General features: G+C 43.3%; 2 protein-coding genes across 7 annotated transcripts in view; one reads left to right on the forward strand and one right to left on the reverse strand.

The window, feature by feature from the left end:
- LOC110495827 (gamma-aminobutyric acid receptor subunit beta-3) overlaps positions 1-21649 on the reverse strand; it is a 53006-nt gene that overhangs the window by 17755 nt on the left and 13602 nt on the right. For 2 of the 4 annotated variants that reach the window (XM_021571288.2, XM_021571289.2), the window contains exons 2-5: positions 10011-10058; positions 9251-9342; positions 9045-9112; positions 1698-1918 (exon numbers count right to left, since the gene is read on the reverse strand). In XM_021571288.2, the coding sequence (XP_021426963.1) occupies positions 1698-1918; positions 9045-9112; positions 9251-9342; positions 10011-10058 (429 nt within the window). Of the gene's footprint in view, positions 1-1697; positions 1919-9044; positions 9113-9250; positions 9343-9423; positions 9852-10010; positions 10059-21649 lie in introns of those variants that run through there. The other 2 variants (XM_021571290.2, XM_021571291.2) reach the window with 2 other exon arrangements.
- The window catches only part of LOC110495826 (gamma-aminobutyric acid receptor subunit alpha-5), a 29723-nt gene continuing 19000 nt past the window's right edge, over positions 10927-21649 (forward strand). For 2 of the 3 annotated variants that reach the window (XM_021571283.2, XM_021571285.2), the window contains exons 1-5: positions 10927-11786; positions 12418-12502; positions 12687-12811; positions 14264-14331; positions 16857-17077. In XM_021571283.2, the coding sequence (XP_021426958.2) occupies positions 11768-11786; positions 12418-12502; positions 12687-12811; positions 14264-14331; positions 16857-17077 (518 nt within the window). In that variant the 5' untranslated portion in view covers positions 10927-11767. The remainder of the gene's footprint in view (positions 11787-12417; positions 12503-12686; positions 12812-14263; positions 14332-16856; positions 17078-21649) is intronic. The other variant, XM_021571287.2, reaches the window with a different exon arrangement.

A 21649-nucleotide genomic window follows, 5' to 3' on the forward strand; every position in this document is an offset into this window, starting at 1 on the left:
CATTACTGTACACTCACGTCTCGGTTACTTTAGTGGACAGGTAATGTAACATCGGAACATTCCACATAGTAATGTCTGGAGATCCTTCTCTGGCATTCCATTCCATACATTATCACTTACAGTTGGACCGTGGGTTTCAGGGTGAGTGATTGATTGAGTTGGGATAATAACAAGTGGACTGTGGTCCCGTATGGCTCAGTTGGTAGAGCAGGGTGTTGCAGCGCCAGGAGAATAGGTTCGTTCCCCGGGCCACCCATACGGAAAATGTACGCACGCATGACTGTAAGTTGCGTTGGATAAAAGCGTCTGCTAAATGGTATAGATATGAACACTAGGGACTTTGTCCTTTTGGTCAGGTCATGAGGTTGAATATTTTCGGTACAACAGCGATTGATCTTCCTCACGTGCCCTCGGCTTGAAGAGGTCAGAATTGAACCATGTTTGCACAAGTTGCTGAATTCCTGGACTCCGTTAGTGAAGCTGTGACCACTAGACAGTTTAAGCTCCACAATCTAAAACACATACGTTATATATGTCTTTATGGATAAGAATGCCAGGTCACATAGCTATACTGTCATCTCAGAAATGCATTACATCCAGACGAGTGTGTTCGTCAGAAGCTATTAGCTATTAGACAAGATGGATGATTCCACCTGCGCACCTGCAACCGTGTGCGCACACACACACACACACACACAAAGTACAACCACGCACGTGCGCGCACACACACACACACACACAACCGTGTGCGCACACACACACGCACACACAAACACACACACTTATCCACACAAGCACACGCACCCACCCACACACAACTAATAACACAACTCTATATGAGCTGTACACAGGGTCAAGCTCATGCACCCACATACACACACACACACGTGTTCTTTAGAGGGGGTACATGAAACAGATTTACAGTATGTTAAAAGAACAGAATCGACGCATTGTATTAAATCCAATTGATATAAAACAACTACGTATAATTCAAAACTAGCCCACTGCGAGTGATTAAAATGCACAAATCATTGAATTTCCATGCTGGATGGCTCAATTTGGAAGAAAACCATGCATTATACATATTCATTATCCTGATGAACAAGTCAGGACTTGTCAAACAACAAAGACCAATGGTTATGGATATTGAAACAGGGAATCATAACAAAGCAACAGCTGAGCTTGCGTCATCATCTATACATTTTATTTTTTTCTTCATGTTTTCTTCTCACCAAATATTTGGAAAATACATATTTCAACAAAGCATGACAATGTACACGCTACTGCACCAATATGTCGAGGGGAAAAGCTAAACTGAGCCTATGGGAAGGGATTATATTTACTCGCCAAAAACATAGCAGCTGGTGGCCTAGAGGTGGTCCAGTGGTCTAAGCCACTGCCTCCGGAACACAAAGATCACTACAGCATGGTTAAAAATCTGGTCCACTGCTATTTTTGGACTCTCTCCGTTATTATTCCTCTCTGCCTATGCTATCCAATAAACAGACAAAAAAAGAGAGGAGTGGGAATGCCCCACTTCTTTAAAAACACATAAAAAAAAACCTAGCAGCTCATACATACCACACAGCATTTATTACTATAAAATAATCAAATAAACGATTGTGATATCCCTTCAAATGAATCAGTCTTGGATGCATTCATCTAGAACCCATTGATTCCACTGCTTTGGAACCCACCTCAGGCCGTAGAGCACTGTTCCATCCGGGTGGAGGCGGATCATGCGGTTCTTGACCGTCACACCGTGGACGAAGGACTTCTTGTCATTCAGGAAGTAGGTGTCAGGGACCCAGAGTGAATCTGCCACCCGGTTATCCAGGGTGAGGTTCAGTGGGATCCCTAAGTACGCCAGCCTCTTGTCCCTCCAGTACTGCTGGAAGTACATGGTTAAAGTGTAGTCCTGGAAGGAGATGAACATATGGTGATGTTAGTATACTGTAGTATATTCACTTCCTTATTTTTGATTGACATACAGTGCATGTGTGTGTGTGTGTGTGTGTTTCTTGAGGCTGCACCCCATAGTTCTGAGAATGACTGTGGATAGGCCTATTGTGGGAGGAGAGATGAGGAGTTTACAGTCACAAGCTGTCGGAATGGTGACGGGTTAGGTTGCAACGTGGTGGCACACAGTACTCTACTCTGACCCATCCTCATGCCAACCAAACTGGTGTTCCAAATTTTCTCTCCACCCACTCCACTCCGCCTCAATTACCGACCCTCTGTGTCAAAATGGCCGCCGCAGTAGAAGGCTTCCCACCAGGCAGCAGGAGGTGTGGCATGGCTGTGTGTGGCATGGCTGTGTGTGGCATGGCCGTGTGATTCAGCCACAGTTCTAATGGTGATTACACAACAGCCATACTGTAGGCAGGGCCAGGCTGTACCAGGAGTTTGTCCAAGTGGCTCCGCCACACACTCCAAAATACCCGACAGCAATGTGTTTCTCTCTCTACGCCAGCAGCACTGTTATGAGTGGAGCCAACCACATGGTCTCTGACTAAAGCCAATTACATTGTGTGGTATTGGGTCCAATATTTCAGTGCACAGCCTACTCAGTCCTTGCATCTCGCTATGGAGGGGAGCCAGAGGCAGGACGTCATGCCAATTGAAACTGAGGGGGCACGTACTCCCTCCATTTGATCAGTTTTTAGGATAAAGAGATACAAAATGTACACTAAGTGTATGACTCTCTACACCTCCAACCAGCTGTTCAATGATGTCCCCGGAGATTATTTCAGGTATTTCAAGATGGGAGTGTTCCAGGGGTGAGAAGTGCGAACCAGTCAGCGATGTAGTTTTAGATAAGTCTTTACATGAAAGAGCATGAATGATTTAAATAACCACTGTAGCCGGGTCCTGCGTTCAAAGCCGCAGCTGCCTTGGAATTCTTATAAATCTTGCACGGGGACAATCACAGAGCATTTCAAATAAAGGAGTAGTTGCTCACCTTGAATCAGACAGTTTATCACACTGATGCTGTCATGCTACAGTGGCAATTGCGGTGATCTCCTTGAAGGAGGAATCTGCAGTTTCAGTTCCGTTCAAAGTATCAACCTGGAAGGACTGAGGGGAAGGCTCTTTGCATGTTTACTGCACACTGTTTAGCTGTGTGTGTGTGTGTGTGTGTGTGTGCGTGTGTGTGTGAATAGGCTTTAATCTATTTTCATTCAATAACGCACCCTGTAAGGACTTATCAGTCATGGTTGTCCATATTACTGTGATTTTACTGATACTACATTCTCCAAGAAAGCTTTTTTTTTGTCATTCTGTAATTCATTTAGTGACCTAATGTTACTGATGACACTGGATGCGTCCCAAATGGCACCCTATTCCTCACATAGTGGGCCCTGGTCAAAAGTAGTGCACTGTATAGGGAATAGGGTGCCATTTGGGACACAGGCCCTGGTGGGAGGTGAACCTGCTCTTGTTTGGTGGCGTCGTTTATTCAGCCTACAGTGTGTGATGATCCCCTGCATACTGACTGACGCAGTAGCCTACTATTCTCATTTGTCATTGCATCTGCTCCCTGTCTCCAACAGACACTCCTCATTATCAAACTAGCTTATCATGATCATGCTTTCACACAAAACCACTCTTTATGGAACCGGCTCCATCCCACCAACAACGTCCGTAATTCTATGGTCACACGCCTTGACGTAAATCTGTGTACTTTTAGTGCATTTACAAATGGGCTCCTTATGACATTGTGCATCCGTAGAAAGTTGAATGTGTGCGTAGACCCCAAGGTCATTAGCCAATACAATACCAACTGATATTGTGAGAAGCTATGTGAGGCTTATTTGCATGCGGTCCCCACATGCCGTCATGTACTGTACGCACAAATACAACCTCTGTACGGTCCTCAGCTATATATTATCATACAGATTGACACAAATCAAAGGAGATATTTATAGCGCAGTGGCAATAGTCAGCTGGCAGTTTGTGACGGACTGATCGCAAACATTCTCTACGTTAACTACAGTATGTCGCTCATAGCTCATCTGAGGTCTCTTCGCTAAAACACCTCTGGATAGTGTGAGAAATAATAGCCACCTTGATAACCATAGTAACCATCAATGACAGCATACTAAGGCAAACAGCGATAACCTACACGAACAGTGATCCTCAAAATTGCAAGTGCAGTTATAAAAACACATCAATGCAGCTAATTCGGGTTATACATGATCATCAATTATCAACCAAAACTCAGTAAAGAATCATTTGACGCAGTCGGTCATTTTCAAAGCAAATTCCACAGCCCCCCCCCCATTTTCCACTGCGGGAAATCACCCTCTCTCCCCACTTCTGTGGTGAACCTCAACAGCATGTTCAAAATAGCATGCATGGCCTCTGTTCTACTCTAAGGGCCTTTAGTAGTAGGAGCTGATTACCCCAGAAATGATCTTACATACGCTATGAGAGGGGAGACCCAGAGCCGTATATGGAGATGTAATGGATACTAATGGCTTCTAAACACACAGAGCTTTGGCTGCGATAACAACGGATCTCTCTGTACGTGCATTAGTGGGGTTTGATAGATAAATCAGGATTAAAATGGTGATAAAAGGCTTGATACAGGATTTACAAGTGATTCACAAGGGGCAGGAGGCAACCAAGAATTACACAGAAGACTGAAGGGATAAATAACTGCCTGTGTACACAGACACAAGCAACATGATAGGATTCTGGGCCAAAGCATTGCACCGGAAATGTGGGCACTTATCTTCAGCTTTTGCCATGCCCAAAAGAAAGCACTCGCACACACCCAAACACACACACACACACACACACACACACACACACACGCGCGCTCTATAGACTTTGTAGAGGGATCATGCTACTGCAGAGAGCTGGCTTCATGGATCGATAGAATCATGTCCGATAGCAATCATAAATGATAAAGTGGGGGTCAGCGTTGAAGCATAACCCCATTACTCCTCTTTTAACTCAACTACAGCACTCTGGGAAATACGGCCTTAACTTCAGGAGACCAAATGCCTCACAACCCCTAGCAGACCTGCCAATATTCATAGGGGTTATAATGGTGCACTTTGACATCTGGTTACACATAGTCCCTGATGGAACGTTAAAATGAACCTATATGTAAATTCCAGGGTCAGTATGGTCTATGGGCTGTAAATAGGGCAGGATTTCTTCAGATAGACACAGTGAAAAGCAAACAGTTATGACAGGAACAGTTGGAGAGAGGAAAAATCTCCACTTCATATGCCAGATTTTCTGCACCCACACACCCACACACACTCTGCAGAGGGACTTGTACTGACGGCTGGTTACTCGGGCTATCTCAGAGTGAATTCAAATCGTTATCTATTTCTGCAGTCCCTTGTGGGTTCGTATCTCCTCCATACAACACACAATAAGCGTGCCATACAACAACAACTTGACTGAAGCTACCCGACAACATTTCTTCTCTTTCTTCTCCAGTTGCCTATGATTCAACTAACCTGAAATGGACAGTAATTTAAGTAAAAATCTATTGTTCAATAAACTGGGGAAATATAACAAAGGAAGTGCACAGTGGCCATTCAGATCGTTCATCAATTTTCTTTGGTCAATACTGTTTTTCAAGTTATAACATCACCTGGGTGCAGTCAACACACAGTCATATAGTTAGTGCTAGTAATTACCCCAGTTCCCATGGTAACTGATGGCTACGGCTATGACAGTCTCTCCCCTGCCTCCTCCATGCAGTGTTAAGAGTAGAGAGAAAACATCCCTTCGGAAGACAAACTGCAAATGTAGCCATCACTGAGGTTCTCACAGAGAGAGAGAGAGAACAGCTTATTAACCCAAGATCACTGACTATACACAAAGCAGTATTTACCTACACATGTAGGACCAGCCAGTGTTTTAGAGCTAATTCTGCCATTTCAAAGATATAGAGTCCCCACGGGACAACATATTATCTTCAAAGAGATTCTTCTATCAAAGGGAAAAGAGGAGCATCTCATTTACACATTTCCTACAGGCTACTTCCATTGTCGCGGCGCAAAAGTGCCTCCTGTTCCAAGGTAAACAACTGTCCCTGGTTTCAGGAAGTTCAAAGCACATTAATGGTTTACTTGGTCGGGTTACAGTGCTTACTAGAACGACCGGAATCACTACAAGACTAGGGTCCATATGTGTCGAGTATCACAAAAGGAGGAGTGCTGATCTAGGTTTGGGTCCTCCGTGTCAACGTAACCTCATTTGTTATGATCTAAAGGGCAAAACAGATCCTCGATCAGCGTCCTGAGACGCTTGAACATCCTCCCGGGTGACTATTACATCATCCAAAACTTGTTGTCTTAATTGAACATCATCCAGAACATTCATTATGTAATCAGTGAATTCATTAGTTCATCTTTTTCTTCTATTTGTCTCTCTGTATTTTCCTTTTTGCGTCTTGTTCTTGAGAATGTCACGTGTATGAAAAACCCGAGGCATGGACTGTTCTCCGGGCTCCTGTGCTAAATTTAAATTGATTAGAGGTATTACTCCATTACACTGCAGTCCATTGATTATTTATTGCCATTACCATTTGTATGCATCTATTTATCCTGCTACCAGTCACTATTACACTATTACATTGTCAGAGGAAAAACCAAGCCATGAGGTTGAAGGAATTGTCCTTAAAGCTCAGAGACAGGATTGTGTTAAGGCACAGATCTGGGGAAGGGTACCCCAACATTTTTGCAGCATTGAAGGTCCCCAAGAACATGGTGGCCTCAATCATTCTTAAATGGAAGAAGTTTGGAACCACCAAGACTCTTCCTAGAGCTGGCCACCCGGCCGACCTGAGCAATCGCGGGAGAAGGGCCTTTGTCAACAACCCGATGGTCACTGACAGAGCTCTAGAGTTCCTCTGTGGAGATGTGAGAACCTTCCAGAAGGACAACCATCTCTGCAGCACTCCACCAACCAAGCCTTTATGGTAGAGTGGCCAGACTGAAGCCACTCCTCAGTAAAAGGGACATGACAGCAAGCTTGGAGTTTTCCAAAAAGGTACCTAAAGACTCTCAGAACATGAGAAACACGATTCTCTGGTCTGATGAAACCAAGATGAAACTCTTTGGCCTGAATGCCAAGCGTCACGTCTGGAGGAAACCTGGAACCATCCCTACAGTGAAGCATGGTGGTGGCAGCATTATGCTGTGGGGATGTTTTTCAGCGGCAGGATAGTGGGAGACTAGTGAGGATCGAGGCAAAGATGAACGGAGCAAAGTACAGAGAGATCCTTGATGAAAACCTGCTCCAGAGCGCTCAGTACCTCAGACTGGAGCAAAGGTTCAACTTCCAACAGGACAATCCTAAGCACACAACCAAGACAATGCAGGAGTGACGTTGGGACAAGTCTCTGAATGTCCTTGAGTGGCCCAGCCAGAGCCTGGACTTGAACACGATCAAACATGTCTGGAGAGACCTGAAAACAGCTGTGCTGCAACGCTCCCCATCGAACCTGACAGAGCTTGAGAGGATCTGCAGAGAAGAATAGAAGAAACTACCCATCTTTCCCAAAACCTGTTTTTGCTTTGTCCTTCTGGGGTATTGTGTCTAGATTGATAAGGGGGGAAAACAATTTAATCAATTGTAGAATAAGGCTGTAACATAGCAACATTTGGAAGTCAAGGGGTCTGAATACTTACATGTATATCCTAATACACTTTTTATGTACAAACCCACCTCAACCACTCCAGTACCTCTGCACATTGAATAAAGTACTGGATCTGACCTGTATATACAGTACTTGCATTCTATTATTTATTTAACTTACATCGTAGTTATTTTTTAAATCTTTTTTTGTTATCTATATTATTATTATTATTATTAACACTGCATTCTCAAGATAAGAATTTCACTGTACTGTTTCACACTTGTTGTATCCTGTGCACATTGCGAATTAACGTTGAAACTTGAATTGTGTTGGGGCTGTCCTAAAGTGGCTTCTCACCTGAAGTGCCTGTCCCAGGTAGGGGAGCAGCCCAGAGATCATTATTTCTGATAGAGACGCGAACAGCTGCTGTGCACATGCTGCGCCACTTTCCAGTATACACACTGCACAGGCACAGTTGTAAGAAGTTGAGCCCAGGCATGTGTATTCACAAACAAGCCACAGATGCATGGGGTGGTAAAGGTGTGTAGGGGTGGGGGGTGTAGAGGTATGTGTGTGTGTGTGTGTGTGCGCACGTTCATGAGAGAGAGAGCTTGAGAGAGATAGAGAGAGAGAGCTTGCGAGAGTAAGAGAGAGATAGCGAGCGAAAGAGAGAGAGAGATACAGAGAGAGAGAAAGAGAGCTTGAGAGAGTAAGAGAGAGCGATAGCGAGAGAAAGAGAAAGAGAGTGAGAACTTGAGAGACAAAGAGAGAGAGAGAGAGTGTGTGAGGGAGAGCTGGGGAGAGAAAAAAAAACTTATTTGAAACCCTTATTCAAGGTTTCAAAGACCTCTCTGATGAGAACAAACTACTGGCCCTGTAGGGGGAGGACACAGAGAGCTGTGTGTTGGCAGCTCACTACATTGCTGCCTGCCATAAGACGAGGTACATTGTCTGTCAGACCAACCATCCTTGCTCATGTCCTCTATGCCATTGTTATTGGTTATTTTGACTCTTGATTATCGTTGTTACTGTTGTCCCGTTGACAATAGATTATTACTTTTTTAATTATGTTAATATTGTAAATCTCCAAAGTAAGCTTTGGCAATATGTACATTGTTACGTCAGGTCAATAAAGCAAATTTAATTGAACTGAGAGAGAGAGAGAGAGAGAGAGAGAGATAGAGAGGGAGAGAATGCCCATGTCTATACTCCTCTTTGAATTGCTGGAGTTGCTGAACATACTGTACTTTTCACTTTACCTTTCACTTTTCAATAACTCATTGTAGGACATTATTGCATGATTTTGAATGAAAATGTACGCGTTACGTGAATCCCAGGAGAAACATATTCAAGTACTATATGAAAGTGAGCAAAGCAAAAAGCACAATTGTGTGAGTCCCAATGTTTACAGTAATCGGGTCGCGAGTTCACTCACCATGTTGACTTCGGATACCATGTCTATGCTCGCCACATCTATACTCATGCCAACTGCAACAGGGGCCCCTGTAATGCAAATGCAATGGTATCATTTACAATGACAGTGAATTAAAAAAATGGCTGCAATATGAGCCCAAGATGAGCGAATCGGCATAGTAAACATGGACACGCTGCAACATGGTTGCCCCACTTTTGAAAACGTACCTCCAAAGTCTGGTCGAAGACGAATATCATATCCCTTTAGTAGTTTGTCCACCGTCTCTTTCACAAACGACATGTTCCCTGGTTCATTCACGCTGAAACAACAAAAGGATAGCGTTTACTACAAAATTGCACGTTCGTTTTTCCGTCACACTTTTACTAGAGAAATCACTCACCTTTGTGCGCAACAAACGACAGCTACAATCACTGGTGCTGAAAGAACACTAAACAATTTTCCACTCAGAAAAGCCCACATTCCTTACTGTTTTGGTGAAAAACGTGCAACGCAAAAACGGTACAATGTGTTTACAAATCAGAATATTCCATTGGCAAGTTCTCGTGGAGGAAGTCGTTGGCTTTTCAGACCGTTCAGATCTGTTCGGTTTGACATCACTCGTATTTTGGATTTCTCTCCTCTCTCTCTATGCAACGGGGAGACATGAAGGAACTATACTCCTAACTGAAATGTATATTGGCTACTGGCAAAGACTCCACCGGTGGAGGCGGTAAAGGTACTTTCTTGGATTGGAGCCAACCCCGCTCACTCCAGATATTCATCTAATTGACCGTAAACCTGAATATGTTCTAATCCCAATAAGATTTCACATAATGTGCCAAATAGATGTAGGCCTAGACTGAATTGCTATACCTGATGCAACGTGTCATAAGAGGTCTATCTCCCTTCCTCCAAGTCCTATTCAATAATCAAAATCGACCACTCGAGCCCGTGGGGACTGTCAGTCTACCTGACTGACGTACTTACCTGGTATCATAGATTGCAAACAACTTCTTGTTTCCATCGACTGCATTCCTGAGGGGGAAAACAAGAGGAAATATGACTCAGTAGAACACTTTCATTTTCACCTGCACAGTAACACATGGTGACTATGATTTATATATACGCTGATAACTCACACCTAGCAACATACAACGCAGTGTAAAGTCTGTAATTGAGTCAATTTAGTTTTAGGCGTCGCTATAGCAGCTTTGCGGTGGGTAATTTGTTTTTGGACCATGAGATGTTCTTATAATAGCACACACTTGGCATACTCTCTTTCCCAAACACTGGAAGTGCTTTATATGATAAGCAGTGCACTTTAGGAATACGAATTTTAACAGGCTCAAGTTTGTTTCAGCACCGTGGACAGCACCACCCGATGGAATTAATGTAGGGTCAGAACGCGCTATGGGAAACAGAGCTGTACAGTTCAAACGTGAGGCTGAAACACCTTAGCACCACTTAAATAACTCACATATACCTGGCAATTTACAAGACAGTGCGACATGTGTCTACTTGGTGCAAATAATTCACGTATTATAGATCTGTCAAACTGAACTGTCAACTATTGATTGTAATGTAAAAAGGTGTAGAAATTGAATACCGTGCTACAGGAGAGTGAAATATGATTAGTCAGTATAATGTTCTGTCAAAAAATATGGAGTTAGAGTACCCTCTTATGGCAATTGGTATAACGACTTTGTTTGATGTTGGCTAACTGTAAAAAAAAAAAAACGTGTTTTTTCAGTAAGATTGTGTAATCACACCTTTTGATAGACATTGATTTATTGCGGTCCTTCTTTTCATATTTGAGTGCGGTCATTCTCGATTTCCTCTGATCATTACCGTAATAATTCTCATTGATGGACCTTGTCTGGTGAGTCATCGTGGCATAATAGGTCGGGGTCGAAATCAAAGGCAGTACTCTGGAGGCAGCGGTACCATGTGCATTAGAACTATAATAAGCGGTACTTCTCTTTTCAACAAAGCTGACGCATTTCCCTCTGAATGAGAGAAAAGGCTAGGTAAACAGAGGGGACCAAAATTGGACATGTAGGTGAATAGGTATACTATTTTATTGGGTCCTTGGGATATAGCCTTATTTTTTTTCTCTTCAGGATGGATCAACCCACTGCCCCTCATTGATTAAATTGATTTCGACTAGACAGCTAATTAGCTTGCGGGAGAGGATGGCGTTTTATTAACTAACTACAGCAATATGCATAGGCTAGTGTAGCCTACAGTGGCAAGTAAGATAACAGGGGAAAGTTAAGTGACGCTTGGAGTTCCTGGAGGATCGTTTTCACTGTCGCACCTATGATAACGCACCGGTTAGCAAATCGTTGCAGTGTGTGCATGTGAGCAGCAACTGGAGGTGAGTGTGTTTTCTGACTAAGATGGGGCGCCGGGCCGCTAGTCCGCTATGAGTGGACAAATACATTGTGACTAAGGGTATGTAACACGAAAAACGTTGTTGTCACAACCGAAGATGAGGACTCGGCATTAAAACCTCTCATCTCCAAAAGGCGCGAAGGAGGTGGCGGCACAAGAGGCAAACATCCGCTTGATATGAGTAGGAAGTCAGTCAAGCAAATCAGGAGAGAACAATACACGATCGAGACTGACTGCGGTGGCAACTATAAACGGAGTATATCTATATCCCTCTGAAGGAGCAGCAGCATACCCTTGACTTTCATTGCTGCGGGTTTTGTATCGCTTTTCTAACCTGGATTTAAATCAAGATGATGGCTCTCTCTACGGGTAATTGATTTTCAACCCTCTTTTATGCATGAGGATGGCATCAGAAGCACCCCCACTCTCCTTCCCTCTTTTGTTAGGGGGGTATGAGTGGGTGGGGGGGGGGGGGGGGGGTCTGGGGAAAGGGAACAGTGAGGGTACATCATTAGCCTACATTGAAAACCTATTGCACTGCCTGCGAATTCATACGCAGTGAGGATCACCAATACAATGCAACTGCGAACACGAACAGTTGCCGCAAAGTGGGGAGATGTTATAATACTGCTGCAACAAGGTGTTTAGCATTGGGCAAAATGAATGCACACAAGGACGTGGGCCAGGAATGTAGAAAGACATGATTGGTATATTCACAGTTTCAAACAGTTATTGTATCAAGGTTAGCCTACTGATTACTCTTGTAGGTCCATTATAGGGCTGCTAGTTGAAAGTGTGCGTGGTCAGGTGTGCGTATTGGGGGAGGGTGGGGTACAGTACAACACCAAAGGACTTATCATTATGGTACTATAGTAATACTAGTACTGTAGTAATAATACTCTGGTAGGAGTATAGTGTAGAAGGTGAAGGAGAAGTAGAAGTATGATGACAATACATACTACTGAAAGTACTGATTGTGGATTATATGTTGTTATTCCAGACAAAGAGGACAAAATGCCCAGCTTTTCTACAATGAAACACGTGTGGATCTCTGTCTTGCTGGTGTGTATTACATGTCACGTGGGGTAAGTGAAACATCTACCATCCAATCTGACTATACACTGCATTACATCCTCATTTGAACAGTAGATATACTGTACATGTCCAACGATGATGTGCTTTATTTACATCGACACTAGCCTCGTCAAGCAGTCTCCATGTTACAGTATGTGGAACTAACCAGCCTGATTGATGTTGTGTCTTTCCCAGTCGTGGCCAGACCACAGCAGAGGCATTGAAAGAGGCAGAGGCTAATGACAACATCACCATCTTCACCCGGATACTGGACGGACTGCTGGACGGCTACGACAACAGACTCAGACCAGGACTTGGAGGTAACGTATACCGACTTACAGACCACTCTGATCCAAACTCACATCACTAGAGGTTACAGTACAAAGCAATACAACACAATACAGTATTATATCCGTATTCATTTTCTTGGGGCAAATGTCATTCAGTAATACTCTTATTTGACATTATATTTCCTCAGAGTACACTCAAGCCAGGTGCAGCAAGACCATTGTAGCATGCTGATGCAGGAGATTTATAGAACCGAAATACAGTGTGAAATGTGGATGTTTCTGTTTCAACTTACAGTTTGTCTTGGTTTGAATTTATACTGAATGTATTTTGGTTCTTTTGCAACTTGAAGGGATTGGATGGGGGAAAGAGAAACACTAAGAGAGTGTGCCTGCGTGTGCACTGATTTAATGCAATTATATTACTATAGCCTAAATGCTATGCAGGTTATGCCGCAGCAAATTAACCTGTCACAAGAAGAAAAGTTACCAGCTGATGAGACGATAAATGCATAGTGCGCTCCACACTGAGATGCGCTGTGTGACCCCACGTGGGACCAACTATATGTTTTGGAAACACCCCCTTACTTGCAGGGAGAGGGCTCTGGGGCGTTTTCTTTTTGGTTGGGGGCACCCTGGAGGCCACCCCCCTCTTCCCCAGAAAGCATATGAACACATCATAAGCCATGGCAAAATGATTAGCAAATTAGCTTTAAAACTGCAACATTTTCTCTCAGTCTCATGGCAAAATGTTTAGAATAGCATGAGATAAGCTATTAAACTTGATCGGACCTTGCAGGGGGGAGGGGGGGGGGGGGGGGTCGCAAAACTGCAGTATGCCAATGCTTAGCCTTATACATAATTTGTGATCCAGAATAGCATTTTCCCCCTCTATAAAATCACACTTGCTAGACTTCTTGGATTCAGTGAGAAAAATAAAGAGACTGTTCTAATATACAGAATTGCATTGACCGGAATATATTCCAAGAGCAAAGCAATCACAGTGATAGATCAATCCTAAGTGAGAAGGAACTGCACTGCCAACACGCCATATATCACACAGCCCCCCTCATGACCACCACCTCCATCTGCAAAAAGTAACCTTGAGATCCAGACCTCTATTCAGACGAGAGAGAGAGGGAGTCAAAGAGTGTTCACCGGAAGATAGAAATATCTTGCATCTCTTAGAGGAAAGAAAATGCTCTACCTCCGATTTGGTCTTAGTGATTTTTAAAATCCTTTTCCCCCTCTTTCTAAATCTTTTTTCATAATGTCGCTAATGTAACATGGATACATCCAACATGGATTTGCCAACTGGGGTTGGAGAACAGAGCTGCACTCACTTCCTCAGAATGGTTTCTGTCATTGAAGGCTGTAAAGATTTCAAATGGAAATCTCGATGATGATTACTCATAAATTGAATTTGTCCCTGTCCCTTGTCTCTTCATGTTCACGGTCATATTCCAAATCCCATTCTATCCACAGAAAAGGTCACGGAGATCAAAACCAATATATTTGTCACAAGCTTTGGCCCAGTTTCAGATACTGAAATGGTGAGTCAATTTACAGCCCATTTCATTATGCACCATTTCAATGACGTCCAGTAACGTAATTCTTTGCGATCAGAGTAACACCACACCCTCATGTAAATGTTAAAATACACAGCAATGATCCTAGGCGCATGTAGTGACATGTATTCATATTTTTTTGTTAAGTAATAAATCAATATATTATAAATAAATACATCATGGGCCAGATTCCAGGATGCAGATTAAGCACAGTCCTGGACTGAAATGTTATTTCAATGGAGAATCTCCTTTTAGTATTTATTTTTGTTGTCCAGGACTAGTTTTACAGTTTAATATTTTAATTTGACCAGGAAAAGGTGAAAATTGCTAACTTTAAACCTTATTATCCTCATAGTTTATACAGATTGTCAATTCAAGATTTTTTTTGCAAAAAGTATTATTATATTATTGATCGATTGACTAGGACTTTGTGTAACAGTACTCTGCTTGCGTTGTGTACAATCAGTCATCGACACGGAACTCCAACGTGTAGCACCGGTCATGGAGATTTATTCTGATAGGAACGGCACAAAATTGCACGTCATGCAATGCACGGCTCACCATCCAACTCTGCACTCACGCACGCTGGTTTGGTGCTTGTTCACTGGGACGATTCTAACTGGAACATCCCCCCTCGTAAGCAAGCTACGCAAACCAGCCAATAAGATGCCATGTTGAGTAGGTGAAGGCAAGACAAAACTCAAACCAAAAACCCATTGGCTTAACAATAAAGTGGCAAGGTGAATCACCAATATAACCCTGTTACACTTGCAAATCACCCATTCTGTAGCACAGTTCAAATTATATGGCAAATAGAAATCAAACTGGATGGAAATAGACGGGAAGGGTTGAGGGTAGTGGAAGGATAGGAGTAAAAACAAACAAAAGATTGTAAAATATATTGTGTCTGTAAAATGTACAGTGCCTTCGGAAAGTATTCAGACCCCTAAACTTTTTCCACATTTTGTTACGTTACAGCCTCATTCTAAAATGTATTAAATTATTTCCCCCCCTCATCAATCTACAATACAATGACAAAGCAAAAACAGGTTTTCCACATTTTTTACTAATTTATAATAATAAAAAACTACTGAAATGTCACTTTTACATCGGGTTCAAGTCCGGACTCTGGCTGGGCCACTCAAGGACATTCAAATACTTGTCCCGAAGCCATTCCTGCATTGTCTTGGCTGTGTGCTTAGGGTCGTTGTCTTGTTGAAAGGTGAACCTTCAACCCAGTTTGAGGTCCTAAGCACTCTGGAGCAGTTTTTCATCAAGGATCTCTCTGTACTTTGCTCTGTTCATCTTTGCCTCGATCCTGACTAATCTCCCAGTGCTGCCACTACCATGCTTCACCGTAGGGATGGTTCCAGGTTTCCTCCAGACGTGATACTTGGCATTCAGGCCAAAGAGTTCAATCTTGGTTTCATCAGACCAGACCTTTTGGCAAACTCCATGTGCGCTGTCATGTGTCCCTTTTACTGATGAGTGGCTTCCGTCTGGTCGCTCTTCCACAAAGGCCTGACTGGTGGAGTGCTTTAAAGATGGTTGTCCTTCTGGAAGGTTCTCCTTTCTCCACAGAGGAACTCTAGACCTTTGTCAGAGTGACCATTGTGTTCTTGGTCACCTCCCTCGACCTATTGCTCAGTTTGGCCGGGCGGCCAGCTCTAGAAAGATTCTTGGTGGTTCCAAATTTCTTCTATTTAAGAATGATGGAGGCCACTGTGTTCTTGGGGACCATCAATGCTGCAGAATTCTTTTGGAACCCTTCCCCAGATCTGTGCCTCGACACAATCCTGTCTCGGATCTCTACGGACAATTCCTTCAACCTCATGGCTTGGTTTTTGCTCTGACATGCACTGTCAACTGTGGGACTTTATATAGACAGTTGTGTGCCTTTCCAAATCATGTCCCAATCAATTTACCACAGGTGGACCCCAATCAAGTTGTAGAAACATCTCAAGGGTGATCAATGGAAACAGGATGCACCTGAGCTCAATTTTGAGTCTCATAGCAAAGTGTCTGAATACTTATGTAAATACTTTTTTAAAATTTATATTTGTTTTTGCAAAAATGTCTAAAAAACTGTTTTTGCTTTGTCATTATGGGGTATTGTGTCTAGATTGGGAAGGATAATTATGTTTTAATCTGTTTAAAAGAAAAGAGTCTTTAACGTAACAAAATGTGGAAAAAGCCAATACTTTCCGAAGGCAGCATGCATAAGCTGGAAGTAGAAGCTTAAGTGTTGTTGTTCGTTAGTTTACTCCAATTAGGGGAGGGGTGGTAGGGTTCGTCAAAAATACTAAATCTAATCAAATAAAATAATACAAAATGAAATACCTTTAAAACCTTTTTAAACCTCAGGTACACTACACATTGCATTTCCTCCTGCACAGGAACATTCTCTGAGTCAGAGGGATCAAATTAAAATAGCAGATCTGCATGTGTCCACGGGCTTTGACTCGGAGTGTTATCACCATGTATCAACACCATGCCTCTCTCCGCCTTAGGAGTACACCATCGATGTGTTTTTCCGACAAAGCTGGAAAGACGAGCGCCTGTGTTTCAAAGGACCCATGGAGATGCTGCCTCTGAACAACCTCCTGGCCAGTAACATCTGGACCCCAGACACATTCTTCCTCAATGGGAAAAAGTCTATCGCCCACAACATGACCACGCCCAACAAGCTACTGAGACTGAAGGATGACGGAACGCTGCTCTACACCATGAGGTACCAACCACGGGCCTGTTCAGTACTATTTCAGATAGAAATGTATCACATATGAACAGATAGGAAGTGCCTGTAATGTAGTGTGGGGAATTGTGTCAGGTCTATTCAAATCAAATCACATTTTATTGGTCACATACACATGGTTAGCAGATGTTGATGCGAGTGTAACGAAATGCTTGTGCTTCTAGTTCCCGACAATGCAGTAATATCTAACAAGTAATCGAACAAATTCACAACAACTACCTTATACACACAAATGTAAAGGGATGAATGAGAAAATGTACATATAAATACATGGATGAGCGATGGCCGTGCGGCATAGGCAAGATGCAGTAGATGGTACAGAATGCAGTGTATATATACAGTGGGGCAAAAAAGTATTTAGTCAGCCACCAATTGTGCAAGTTCTCCCACTTAAAACTATGAGAGAGGCCTGTAATTTTCATCATAGGTACACTTCAACTATGACAGACAACATGAGAAAAAAAATCCAGAAAATCACATTGTAGGATTTTTATTGAATTTATTTGCAAATTATGGTGGAAAATAAGTATTTGGTCACCTACAAACAAGCAAGATTTCTGGCTCTCACAGACCTGTAACTTCTTCTTTAAGAGGCTCCTCTGTCCTCCACTCGTTACCTGTATTAATGGCACCTGTTTGAACTTGTTATCAGTATAAAAGACACCTGTCCTCAACCTCAAACAGTCACACTCCAAACTCCACTATGGCCAAGACCAAAGAGCTGTCAAAGGACACCAGAAACAAAATTGTAGACCTGCACCAGGCTGGGAAGACAATCTGCAATAGGTAAGCAGCTTGGTTTGAAGAAATCAACTGTGGGAGCAATTATTAGGAAATGGAAGACATAAAAGACCACTGATAATCTCCCTCGATCTGGGGCTCTACGCAAGCTCTCACCCGTGGGGTCAAAATGATCACAAGAACGGTGAGCAAAAATCCCAGAACCACACGGGGGGACCTAGTGAATGACCTGCAGAGAGCTGGGACCAAAGTAACAAAGCCTACCATCAGCAAGGGCATTGAAAATGAAATGTGGGTATTTCAGCATGACAATGATCCCAAACACACCGCCCGGGCAACGTAAGAAGCATTTCAAGGTCCTGGAGTGGCCTAGCCAGTCTCCAGATCTCAACACCATAGAAAATCTTTGGAGGGAGTTGAAAGTCTGTGTGGCCCAGCAACAGCCCCAAAACATCACTGCTCTAGAGGAGATCTGCATGGAGGAATGGGCCAAAATACCAGCAACAGTGTGTGAAAACCTTGTGAAGACTTACAGAAAACGTTTGACCTCTGTCATTGCCAACAAAGGATATATAACAAAGTGTTGAGATAAACTTTTGTGATTGACCAAATACTTATTTTCCACAAAATCCTACAATGTGATTTGAGTCTGTATGTTAGCAGCAGCCACTCTATGTTAGTGATGGCTGTTTAACAGTCTGATGGCCTTGAGATGTTTTTCAGTCTCTCGGTCCCAGCTTTGTTGCACTTGTACTGACCTCGCCTTCTGAATGATAGTAGGGTGAACAGGCAGTGGCTCGGATGGTGGTTGTCCTTGATGATCTTTTTGACCTTCCTGTGACATTGGGTACTGTAGGTATCCTGGAGGGCAGGTAGTTTGCCCCCGGTGATGCTTTGTGCAGACCGCACTACCCTCTGGAGAGCCTTACGTTTGTGGGCGGAGCAGTTGCCGTACCACGTGGTGATACAGCCTGACAGGATGCTCTCGATTGTGCATCTGTAAATGTTTTTGAGTGTTTTAGGTGACAAGCCAAATTTCTTCAGCCTCCTGAGGTTGAATATGCACTGTTGCGCCTTCTTCACCACGCTGTCTGTGTGGGTGGACCATTTCCGTGATGTGTACGCCGAAGAACTTAAAACTTTCCACCTTCTCCACTACTGTTCCGTCAAAGTGGAGATGCTGTTTCCTGAAGTCCACAATCATCTCCTTTGTTTTGTTGACGTTGAGTGAGAAGTTTTTTTCCTGACACCACACTCCGAGGGCCCTCACCTCCTCCCTGTAGGCCGTCTCATCATTGCTTACCACTGTAGTGACGTCTGCAAACTTGATGATTGAGTTGGAGGCGTGCATGGCCACGCAGTCATGGGTGAACAGGGAGTACACGAGAGGGCTGAGAACGCACCCTTGTGAGGCCCCAGCGTTGAGTATCAGCCCACACCACCTGGGGGCGGCCCGTCAGAAAGTATAGAAACCAGTTGCACAGGGCGGGGTCGAGACCCATGGTCTCAAGCTTAATGACAAGTTTGGAGGGTACTATGGTGTTAAATGCTGAGCTGTAGTCAATGAACAGCATTCTTATATAGGTATTTATCTTGTCCAGATGGGATAGGGCAGTGTGCAGTGTGATGGCGATTGCGTCGTCTGTGGACATATTGGGGCGGTAAGCAAATTGGAGTGGGTCTAGGGTATCAGGTAGGGTGGAGGTGATATGATCTTTGACTAGTCTCTCAAAGCCGTTCATGATGACAGAATTGAGTGCTATGGGGCTATAGTCATTTAGTTCAGTTACCTTAGCTTTTTTGGGAACAGGAACAATGGTGGCCATCTTGAAGTATGTGGGCACAGGAGACTGGGATAGGGATTGATTGAATATGTCCGTAAACACACCAGCCACCTGGCCTGCACATGCTCTGAGGATGCGGCTAGGGATGCCGTCTAGGCCGGCAGCCTTGCGAAGGTTAACACGTTTAAATGTTTTACTCACATTGGCCACGGTGAAGGAGAGCCCACAGGCTTCGGTTGTGGGCCGTGTCAGTGACACTGTATTGTCCTCAAAGCGAGCAAAGAAGTTGTTTAGTTTGTCTGGGAGCAAGACATCGATGTCTGCGACGGGGCTGGTTTTCTTTTTGTAATCCGTGATTGACTGTAGACCCTGCCACATACGTCTCGTGTTTGAGCCGTTGAATTGTGACTCTACTTTATCTCTGTACTGACGCTTTGATTGCCTTGAGGAGGGAATAGCTACACTCTTTGTATTCGGTCATGTTTCTAGTCGCCTTGCCATGAATAACAGCGGTGGTTCGCGCTTTCAGTTTTGCGCGAATGCTGCCATCAATCTACGGTTTCTGGTTAGGGAGGTTTTAATAGTCACAGTGGGTACAACATCACCGATGCACTTGCTAATAAACTTGCTCACCGAGTCAGCGTATAGGTCAATGCTGTTGTCTGAAGCTACCCGGAACATATCCCAGTCCACGTGATCGAAGCAGTCTTGAAGCACTCGTGCGTCAAACTAAGTAACATCATTTTTATTTTTTATTTTTTTATTTCACCTTTATTTAACCAGGTAGGCTAGTTGAGAACAAGTTATCATTTGCAACTGCGACCTGGCCAGATATCCCCTTTAAGCTAGGTATATGTTTCTTTGAATGGGCTGCGTTTTTCAGACCATGTGACATCCCGAAAAATTGGTCTTCTCACGAGCGTCTGAACGATTTGGGCTACAAACTAATATGACCCCGCTATGGAAAGGAGATATTCTCACAAATACGATGGTGTTCTCCATTTTGGATTTACGATCTCCGCAAGTGTCACTCGTCTGAAGGTAACTGGTAAAAAAAATAAATGAATGGAAGTATGGAGTTAGTTTTGTGCCAACAAAAAAAGGTGGTTAAATGCGTGTCCAAAAAAAAAAAAGTATTTCCTTACTGTAGCTTTCTTATACCTCTTAGATAAAGTGTGTCAAAATCTTATTCCCCCTTTTATTTTTGGACTGTCTGTTTGGCCATTTATGATTGTGTTATTCAATGTGTTTCTATAGGCTATAGTAGTAAAGACCAAATCAAATGTTGGGGGGGAATACCTACAGGGGTCCTAAAATTCCAAATCAAATAGCTAAATGATCCATGGTATGACCATCTTAAAATAATTCCATATGTTAGCTGAACTTCCCCCACCCCACCCAAAGGCTTAGACGTATAGAGGATCATTTCTGAGCTTTGTGTCTGAAAAGCTAATGTTACGCTCACTGAAATACACCCAGCCACGATTCACAAATGGCCCTGAACTGGTTTGGTTATTGTTGTTGTCTGTGTGTAGGATGTAACAAAAGCCTCTGCACAGCTATTCTACTCAGCCCAGCTCTTGGTAACGTAGGCTCAGACAATTTTCTGTTCTTTTGTTCTTTGTGATGCTGTATTTTGTATGTTATGGAACACTGACCAATATGTGTCAGGTTAGATTAAATATTCACCATTGGATTCATAATAGACAGGAACCGAAAGTGATGACAACCAATAGCAATCATACGAATAGATCAGGACTTCCTGGTATCACTTTAGGAGGTATCAGTTAGTCCAGATCAATACCACCCACTAAAATCATCTTAATGCCAGATAAATAGATGCAAGAGAAATAGATTAACCATATTAACCCCTTATGGCCATGTGACCGGGCACTATTTGGCACGATCAGGCATCGCCGTCGCTGGAATCAAAGTCTGATGAGTGAAAGAAGAAGAAGAAGCAGATACCAGGCCCATCATTTTAAAAAGGTAATAGATTTCCCAACGACTCAGGAAATGAAAC

Source organism: Oncorhynchus mykiss, chromosome 18, assembly GCF_013265735.2.
Source record: "Oncorhynchus mykiss isolate Arlee chromosome 18, USDA_OmykA_1.1, whole genome shotgun sequence".
NCBI lineage: Eukaryota > Metazoa > Chordata > Actinopteri > Salmoniformes > Salmonidae > Oncorhynchus > Oncorhynchus mykiss.